This window comes from Cygnus atratus, chromosome 2 (assembly GCF_013377495.2).
Source record: "Cygnus atratus isolate AKBS03 ecotype Queensland, Australia chromosome 2, CAtr_DNAZoo_HiC_assembly, whole genome shotgun sequence".
Classification (NCBI taxonomy): domain Eukaryota; kingdom Metazoa; phylum Chordata; class Aves; order Anseriformes; family Anatidae; genus Cygnus; species Cygnus atratus.
Window position 1 is genome coordinate 85,733,305 of NC_066363.1, and position 10,046 is coordinate 85,743,350.

The 10,046-nt window shown below is 46.2% G+C and overlaps 1 protein-coding gene across 4 annotated transcripts in view; it reads right to left on the reverse strand.

The window, feature by feature from the left end:
- Positions 1–9,593, reverse strand: part of ADCY2 (adenylate cyclase 2) — a 216,387-nt gene extending 206,794 nt beyond the window's left edge. For 3 of the 4 annotated variants that reach the window (XM_035552764.2, XM_035552766.2, XM_035552768.2), the window contains exon 1: positions 9,154–9,555. In XM_035552764.2, the coding sequence (XP_035408657.1) occupies positions 9,154–9,387 (234 nt within the window). In that variant the 5' untranslated portion in view covers positions 9,388–9,555. Of the gene's footprint in view, positions 1–9,153 lie in introns of all 4 variants that reach the window. The other variant, XM_035552763.2, reaches the window with a different exon arrangement.
- Positions 9,594–10,046: the final 453 nt, after the last annotated feature.

Here is a 10,046-nt window from a genome sequence, read left to right on the forward strand (position 1 = left end):
CAATGACAGCTAATTATGCTTTACTCCCTCAAGCGTACCCCTCAGAAGAGGGCTGAGACAATAAGCAGCAAAGTGGGTGGAAGTTTGTATTTTGATGAAACCAATTATTCCAGGCTACAAGGCTAATTAGTGCCCACTCATATCATTTAGATTATTTTTAAAGTAAGTGTAGTGATCAACATATTCTCCTTGCTTGCTTTATTTCATATGTATTGATTCTGAATTCCTAAATCTTTAAAACAGCTAAACTTTTTAGGTAGTAAACTACTTCACAGGACTCAAGGACACGTTTTTCAGTTTAACTGCACGATAGCACATATTAAAAGTGAAATTATGCCCTTCCTCATATCCATGTAGACCCATGGAAGTCGTAAATACTGACATCCTGGTTCAGTCCTTTGAGCCATTCAGTGATGCCAGTTATGTATTTTGACTGTCACTGTTAAACTGAAGCTAGATGGTAGCTTTCCCTCACCACTTCACTTCCAACATGGTAACTTGAGAATCTGGCCATAATCAAGAACTAGTCAAGATGGGACTTGCTTAAAAGTAAGATCACAAAATTTGAACCAGGGAGCATTTGAGCTTCAACACAGGAGAAAACTGTGTGCATTTTAAAGGTCTGTTTAATAAAGATGAGGGCAAGCTTAGGCTTATTTCTCTGCTGGGTCTTTTAAAGATACATTTTTGCAAGAATATTCCACAGATTTTACATATCAGCGTAATAAGGTAACATGAAAAATAGTTTTAATATTGAAAAGTCACAACTGTCATTGTGTAATTACTTTTCAAGTTTTCCAAAGGTTTGGCAATTACTTACTAAACACAGCTATTTTTATGACAGAAAAAGTTCTTAAAGTTTACGCCCCTAAGGACACGCTCCACTCTCTCATGTGCCTGTCAGTTCAACTTCAATGCAAACACATTTCTTACTTCATTTCAGACTTCAGGATCAGGCTCAAATTCCTTAATGGGTATTGTTTCTAGGATGATAAAGCTTCAAATAAAGAAGACCAAAATGTTAACTGACACTTGAAATACAGCTCAGCCAAATCACTCCTCCGTGAAAGAGCAAAAATTCAGAAACGTACATAGGAAATGGGGCATCAGCGATACTGGAAAATCAGACATTTCTACTTGGCATTAGTTTAGGGTTTATTTATCCAGTATTGTTACCCCATCTCATTAAGGGACAGGTTACAAAATACTAAAAATCAAAGAGACCAAGAACAATCTGGTAAATTGTTTTAATCTAAAACAGACGTTGTATCATTTAAGGAAGTGTCTAAACACCACTACCTACCAAGTAGGTTTGGAAATTGCTTGGGCTCATTGGGACAGCAAACCAGCTCAAGTGAGATATGATGGCCACCTTCTGGTAAAAGCTAGCAGGGGTGCCAGCAGGGCTTAGAGGACCAGCTACGGGTCTGGGCAACCTACCACCTCCTGGGTCCTGGCCAGCGTAGGCTGTGCCACTAGAAAGAACCACCACCACAGACTGCATCAAAGACCAGCAATCCGACTGTCTGCTGGGGTACACAAGGTAAGAGCGGAAGCACTACCAAGCGTGTGCTGAGCCAAATCCCAGGAAAATCTGGTTTCCTAACATTGGTCCCAGGGGAAATAAGGTGTCAGTTTTCAGCCTCAATTCAGTCCTGCTGGAAAAGGAGCTAGGAGAATCCAGTCTTCCTGGGATTTGCCTGCAGGGCTGACCCAACTACTAGCAAATCGGAGAGGTGGATGGGGAAAGCGTACCTAGAATGGAAGGACAGTAACCCCACTTACCCAGTCACTGTGCATGCCATAGCATCTGGGGTCTTTAAGAGGTCCCACAGCAGACAATTCAGGTGCCTGAGGAGGCAGGTGGAAAAATCAAGCTCCAGCTAGTTTTGCAAACCCAAGTGAGTAAAAGGAGCTCTCTGAAAAGCCATCATCTACACTGGATCTCACGGCACTATCCAGTGATCAAACACCACGTTGGCTGCATCTGAAGCCATATGGGAAACGTGCCTGTGCCAAAATATGCATTGCCCTGCTGCCTTCTGGAGCACACTGAGCATGCAACCAGAAACCATTGCTCCTGCACACTGGAGCACATCTTCCAGGTTAGATAAACTTTGAAACTAGACCCATGGATGGTGGAAGGAGCAGACACTCAGACAGCAGACCTGAGAGCAAGGCTGGGAGGCTAGTGGTAATGGTTGCTGCTTACACTGGTTGTCCCAAATACAAGCCTGGAACATGCTCTCAACCAGGAACAGCAAGGGACTTTTATATCATGTACATACCACTAAGAACAAGAGAATTTTGTTGAAAGATGGGAGATAAAAATGTTTTGATGTAGGTTGGAGAAAGACAACCGGGAAAGTAAGTGTAGAGACTGCCTTACACTCTGCACAGATGGTTCAATAGTCCCTTGAATCTTCAGCAAAGTCTGAACAAGGTTCAGTGTCTGGACATTGCTTATTTAAGATATAAAGATCTGGAGCAGAAAATGTGTACAGCTGTTATTTTCAGCAGGATCAGGAAGGAATACTCAAAAAAGAGACTGTAGGGAAAAGGGAGCAGAAGTCTGCTAATTCACTTATTTCAGGGTCCAGAACCCTAAAAGCAGAAGTTTAATCCCTTGGCTGATTCTCATATTAGCATATCAATAAGGCTTGAGCTGACTCAGTTCTTTCTAAAAGATGCAGATGCCACTGTGGCAGCACTTGGCTTGTTTGGGATCACAGCTTGGCTCTTGCTGGGAATTTAGGCACAGGATGAAAAGCTGAAGGTATTCAGCTGCAGTTTGTTCCCACGATGCTGGCATGCCAAGCCACTCAAGAGATTTGCAGACCACTTCTATCTGTATTAAAAGTCTTTGCTGCCATCAGCTTGGAGTGATGTCCTATGGAAGATTCCAGTCATTGCTATCATTATAATAAATTATAATTTCTTTAATATAGGAGACCTCTTGAAGGCTCAACCAAAGAAACCTATTCACTATTTTGATGAGAGTTTTAAGACACACAAAAATGAGTCAGATATCTTCATCTGTGACAAGGAACTTGAAATCGATTTCTATAATTTTAAGCAAGATAACCAGAGAGGTATTCAGTGGTTCATGGCAAATCCGCTATGAAATTGCCATACATGATTTGTGAATCCACATACCTGGCTTGATGCTGATAAAGAGAGCAGCCCAGTCCATCACCTGTCTTATTCCCAGTGCACCTCAGTAAACAACAGCTGTAGCTGGTAGATCATTTGTCACTTGTGTCAGCTGCAGTAATGATTAGGAGTTGTGGATCCATGGCTTGAGTCACAATTTGTGACATTAAGCCAGCTTTCTATTGCCAGAGTATCCACAAAGCTTGCATCTACTAAGATTACAGTTCAAGGTTCAGTATTGTGCCAACACAGCCATACCCATAGTTTTACCCAGTTCTTATTCAGCATTTAGGCTGTTCAATACGAAGGATGAAACAGGTATGTGAAGAGAGGTTACCACAGGCACCTCATTATCTTGATGGCTCTCTGTTAGCAGGCTGGTTAGGGACTGGCAAATGAGACAAGCTCTTAGCAGCATTAAAAGCAACCACAGACATACTGGAAGTGTCATTAGCAAATGAAACATGAAAAAGCCCAGACTGATGTAGCAGGGAGGAATGAAACCAGACGCAAAGCTAGGCAAATCCTGCCTCAGACAGGAAGAAGCACCAATCTTTATGGGTCTGATTCAAGAGGCAGTACTGGCTAAAAAAGTCATGCTCAGAGAAGTAAAGGTACTACTGGAAAAAACAACTGGCAGGAATGGCAATATCCTGTGACTGTACCAAAGAGCTGACAGCTATAGCTGCAAAAACATATTGTGATATTATGGTGCCTAGAGACAAGAAAAAAAAATTGAAGCATAGGATTCCCTCACGGAATGGTTTAATATACAACAGACTTTAAAGCAGAACTGCATGCTCAATTATAGCCGGAATTATGTAAAGAAAAGGAGTTATAAATAAAGTAGTTTTTGCTTTGAATTCTTCCTCATCTTGGTAGTGGCAATAATCTGGCAGAATGAGCTTAAGAAAAAGTAGCACACCTCGTGGGCACAACAACCACAGCATCAAGCATGCAAACAGCCCCTTCTCAGCTTCTTCTTCAACCAGTGAGGATTTTCCTACTTCATTCATTACCTTTGCTCTGCCTTAGTTTTCCTTCTGGAGGAATGAATATGCTGGAGTTTGAAAACAGTATAGCAGATGCTTTGGCTTACTTTCAGTCTGCAAGGATTCCAAGGAACACTTTCAAAGGCTTTGGTATTCTTGGATTTTGGGAAGACAGTTGTTGCTCTTGAACCGAAAGTGCTTTAAATTATGCAAGGCTGATCTCAAGAGATTTCCTGAAATTAAGAGTACAAGTGGACTTACAGTACAGCTGTATTATTCTATACAATTGGGTTACAACAGAGCGTCTCATGAATAGGGATATAACATCACAACAGCATCAGTCTGGTGACCTTTTGGTGTGGCTGGATGAATTTTTCAGATCGACAGTACTGATGTGAACATTACCAGAAGCATGCAGCAAATGCGCATCTGCAGACACCTCATCACCTGAGACACTGCAGTGAGGATGATGGAACACATCTTCCCTATCTGCAGTTTTAAGCTGCATTTTCCACTTGGACTTCAAGACTTTTTCCTCTCCCTTTCAGCATGAGATTCTGGTCATGGAAATCTTGAAGCGTTCTAGGTTTGGCAGATGTCCAGTTTTTACCGGAAGTAGGAAGGATTTCTTTCAGACAGAGTAAGACCCCTTAAAGGGAGGGAAGATTTGTTGTCATTCTGACCACAGGCCCAAAGAGATGGCACTCACAAAAGATGCTCACAGGACTCTTCTTGATGCACTTATTTTTGTGCAGAGACAATTCCCTGGTTGGCTGATAAAAATTTTAATGTACTGCTTCAGAATGAGGCAGCTACTTCTGTCTACACTGCAGCATCAGCCAAAGGTAAATTTGGTTATGGTCTGGTCTGATGCCAGAAAATGAGTTCCTAGCAGACCATACATCCTCCTTGTTGCAAGAATACCTCCCTAAATTATTGTACTCTCCCATTAAGAATAATTGCCTACTTCAAACGTTATTGCAGAAGGTATTTGGGCAAGTCAGTGACATAGATGCGCAGACAACCTTCAGTTTCTTGGGTTTATGATTCAGCAAAAAGGTTGAGGAATCACAACTGAGCCTACCAGCATGATCACAAACTTATTGGGAACTTCAAAGCAGTGGATTTGAAGATAGGTAATGACTCTGCTTCAGGGACAGTCGTCAGGCTGCAAACACACACACAAAACTACTTCGCGGTGTTTTAGATGAGGGAACGCATCAGAACGCCACATTGTGGAAGAGCTCTTCACTCAACACGTGCTCCACTTGGCCACTGATGTCATCCAGAAGCACGCAGCTCGGCTTCAACAAGCATCAACACATCGACAACCACATCTTACTCGGTCACATGTAGCAGCACGGATTCTGGAGGCAGACTAGGGCCACAAACTACTGTTAAATATAACCCTACATAGCAGGCTTGCAGCCGTTGAGCAAAGGTCACTGGCCAGCCTAAAAGAAAGCATCTATATTTATCTATTTATATCTATTTATATATATATCGCAGCAAATTGGTGGACCTTGAATTTGGGAAAAGGGAAAGATCTTGACAGATATGGGTCTTGTTCCACTTACACCACAAGATCCTCCCCTGTGCTAAGATATTCTGGCACCCCAAACTGTTTTTACTGAAGCCTACATCTATGGACAGGGCTCTGTTTATGTCTAGAAAATGCATGGATAAATGAAAGTTACAGCCTTCCAATAAATTGTACAACTCGGGCATCATCCCTGTTTTAAGTCAGAGTTTTGTTTAACTGCATCAGAAACAAAACATCACAACAGCAGATATTTCAGATACACTCGCATTTTGCATTAGGAAATTTTAAAAAGTCAATTTAATCTTTTATCCTATAAATTGTAGTTATCGTGTCCAGGCTAGAGACAAACCTGTTCTAGACACCACTAAAAATGGTCAGAAGTTTTTAGTACTAAAAACAGGAGAGGGAAGAAGATAATGAGTTTATCTTACACATTATATTATTAAAAGAACAAGACAATAGCCAGACAGAAAATCGACCTGACATCTGGCATTTCTAAGCACTGGAAGGCTTTCACAGATTTGGGAAAATAATTTACTCTCTATCGATTAAAGCAGCTAAACATGGAAGCCTGATCTCATTTTGCCAGTTTTCCATTCACGCCAGGTAGAGAGAATACAGAGGATACTTTGACACAGGAAATTCAAAGGCTGATACTATCATTATATTATTTAAAGCTCCAAGCTTTGAATGGTCATCTTTCAAGGATACTCTGGGAGTCTTGTATTGAGTGTTTGAGGAGATAAAGTGCGTAATCCCAGAGGTCGAAATCACAATATTTTCCTGAAACAAACAGAAACAAAATCTCCCAAGAAACCTATCTCAGTAACAGCAGTACACTGGCTGAAAGAAGAGTAATCAGATTTCCAGACACACTTTGTAAGTAATCTTGTTTACTCTAATTTTGCAACAGCTTTTATAAGTTTTTCATCTGAAATCGGGAAGGCTACAGCTGGTATTCTGACAGGTTGAAATGGCTGAGGACATGGGATACACCCCTGCATGGCTAGCACTGTTTTTGGGAGCAGTTAAGCAGACATTGCCCCCCAAAACATCAACTCAGACATCACAGTCATCTATTTTAACAACCGAGTAAAAAATGTAAATGGAAGGAAAATCTCTCACTTCCATTGCTTTCAGCTTTTTTAAAGAAAGTCTGGAACATAAAAATGGTTCATACTCAATGTACATCCATTTCTTCCTAGCAGTGTCCGATCCCACATCTCACGTTCTAAGCTGTGCTTTGAAATAAAAGTGAGAAATATGAATCAAGTGTTATGGTGAGTCATTTTGGAATTTTGTTTCCAAAACAGGCTTAAATAATTCTCAGTAAAATCTCAACTGCTTTGTATGAAATCTAAAGGAAACAACTGCTAGGAAAGATTTCTTTTAACTTCAAACGCACAGCACAGACCTACACAGAACTATTCCACTTCACTTCTATTGTGCCTCCCTCACAAAAGTAAATATTCTGTCAAAACAATCACATATATACTAGATGTGCAAAATAAAGACAAGGATATTAATATCAGCTCTTGCAGCTCAGACGCCCATAGCTGCTTGCCACTTTTATACTATCAGGCACACAAATTTGACTGAGGTTCCACAGCCATATAAAAAGAGGGTTTGTTAGTCAGACGTGGGAGAAACAGATCTAAACCTTTAGGAATATTTTAATCCCCAGATGCAACCAGAGCCGGGCTATAATAAAATGCTTCTAGGTGAGCATCTGGGCTGGGCTCCAAGGGATTTTGCCCAACATCCTGTGGCTGAAAGTCTGCATAGGCAAGCTTTCTCTCCACCTGAAGTTACTTTCATCCGTTGACTGGAAACTTTAAGGATGAACCCCACCTCTCTCTCCACTCACCCGTCCAGTTGTTAGCCACAGGAAGATAAAGGCTCAGGAAAAAGGTTCTAAAAGCACATTTTTTTTCCTTTTCCGGTATGTCTGGAATTCCAAATGCAGACTGAACTATAAAATTCACTCTTTCTGAAGTATTGCTCATGGCAAGACTCCGCCAGCTCATTGTTTTCTTTCCATAACTTTCAGTAGCCCTTTGATTTGGACCCAGCGTTGTGCCAGTGTTGTTACCGTGAATGACTTACTTCGAGAAAAGGAATTATGAAAACAAGCGTGCTCAGCTTGTACTAGCAAGATGCAGATTGTACCATGACTGAAAGGTATGAAATCTAGTTCTATGAACTGTCAAGCCCAAGTTCTGCTGCCTTGTATCGTGCTAGTATCGTGCACATCTCCACCCCTAGCCATGCCTTAGCCCAGATACGTACTTCCATTTCTACCACTGGCCCCTTCAGTCCCGACAGATAAGCACCCAAGCTAACACACCAGAATCAGAGAAGCTGTCGAATTTGTATTTTGGTACACAGCGCTCCAAAACAGGAACATCTAGGCATTAAGCAGCCAAATTACAAGCCACCACCATTATTACTGGCTTCACATTAGCTCTTTTACACCTGTCTTGCATTTGATAGGACTAGCACGTTTAACAAAAAGCATTAAAAATCTTAATACAAATATCATAAGGAAATGAGCCACCAGTTAACTCTAAGTTTAGCTAGTCCTGCAACCATTTGCAGCAGTTTTTAAGGTAAAAGTTTGGTCGTAACACACAAGAAAGCAGGCTTCTCTGCCTCCTGAAGCCAACAGTGCTACGTGCAGTGCCTCTGGAAGAGAGGTGACACATTAGGTGACACCAACCCACCCGTCCTCGCTCTTAGAGACCTCAGCTACATTCAACAAACACCCAGCTTTCCAGAAGACTGAAAGATCGGGGGAAAGGATGAAGAAAAGAAAGCCTGAAGCCCTTCAAACCCCCTGCTTCATTTCAGCAGCCCCCGGCAGCGCCAGCAGCCTGCCTCTACCCATTACCAGCAGGACAACTCTGCGAGGAGCAAGAATTTTACTGCCCTCTGCAGCTTCTCCCTCGCCTTCAACACAAGGGCAAAACGGCCGGGATTTCTGGGCGAGCCAGCCTGATGCCGGCTGTCATCCGCCGCCCTGACGCGTTTCATCTTCCCCGAGGCTGCAAGACCAAGGCTCTCTGGAGAAAAACGGGTCAGGCGCCCCGAAACGGGGCGGCCGGCGCAGAAAGCACCAAGGGGCCGGGGCTGCGAGCCGGGACGCGGGCTGGGTTTTGCGGGCAGCTGCCAAGCCCCGCCACCCAGCGCTGCCACCCCGGCGCGGGCAGGTCACGGCGGCCAGCCCGCCCGCCCGCCGGGAGGAAGCAGAGCCAGCGAATTAAGGGAATTAAACTCGGTGCGCCCGCCGCCTCCCTCCCGGCTCCCTCCGGCAGCCGCGGGCGGCAAAGTTTGCCCGTGGGGGGGCCCCGCGGCCGCCGCCTCCCCCGGCAACTCCGCCGCGGTGCCCCCGGCTCCGGAGCCCCCGTCCCGCCCCGTCCCGTCCCGCTCCGTCCCGGGGCGCCGGGCGGGCAGGGCGCCTCTTACCAGCCCGGTGGCGAAGAAGACGGCGAGCAGGGCCAGGCAGGCGCCCATGACGATGAGGAGCAGGAAGACGAGGAGCGGGTGCTGCTGGCTCATGCAGTAGTACGACTCGTACAGCCAGTCCCGGCAGCGGGACTGCTCGCCGCTCGCCCCGCAGCCGCCGCCGCCGCCCGCCTGCTCTGCCCGCTCCAGCAGGTAGCGGCGTCTCCTCCTCATCATCATCGCCTCTCGCCACATCGGGGGCGCCGGGCAGAGCCGCCGCGGCTCCCTCCCTCCCTTCTTTCCTCCCTCCCTCAGCGCCGCCGCTGCCGCAGGCAGCCGGGGAGTGGAGCGGGGCGCGCTCCCGCGCGGGCGGCCGAGAGGAGGAGCCGCGGCGGTGGCGGCGGTGGCCGCATGGTGCGGCCGCGGCCGCCGCCGTGCCAGTCCCGGGGCTCGCTGCGCCTCCGGGCAGCGCCGCCCCGCCGCACGCACACGCCTCGCCCGGCTCCTCGGCGCTGGGGGCGGGAGGAGCGCTCCGAGGAGGAGCAGCGGGCGGCACGGAGGGGTCCCCCCCGTCACGGCCCCCGCCGCCGCCGGGCCCCCTTCTCCCTCAGCACCTGCGGGGCTGAGGCGGCGGCGGCCGCGCCCCGGGTCGCCAAGGTGCGGGGAGCCCGCCGGCCGCCCCCCGAGGAGACGCCTCGGGAGGTGTCCCCCACACGGCAGCTCTCATCGCGGCATTCTCACTGCGTCCCTTTCCCGACGGCTGAGGCTCCGTTTTTAAAGCCATGCCTCGATTTCTGCCCCAAACTGGCGCTCGAGTTACCAGGCACGCGTTTCTCGCAGCTTGTCAGTGTATCCCCTCTCCTTGCTCTGAAGGACTTGGTTATTCCCAACAAAGCAGGCACTCGAAGTAACCT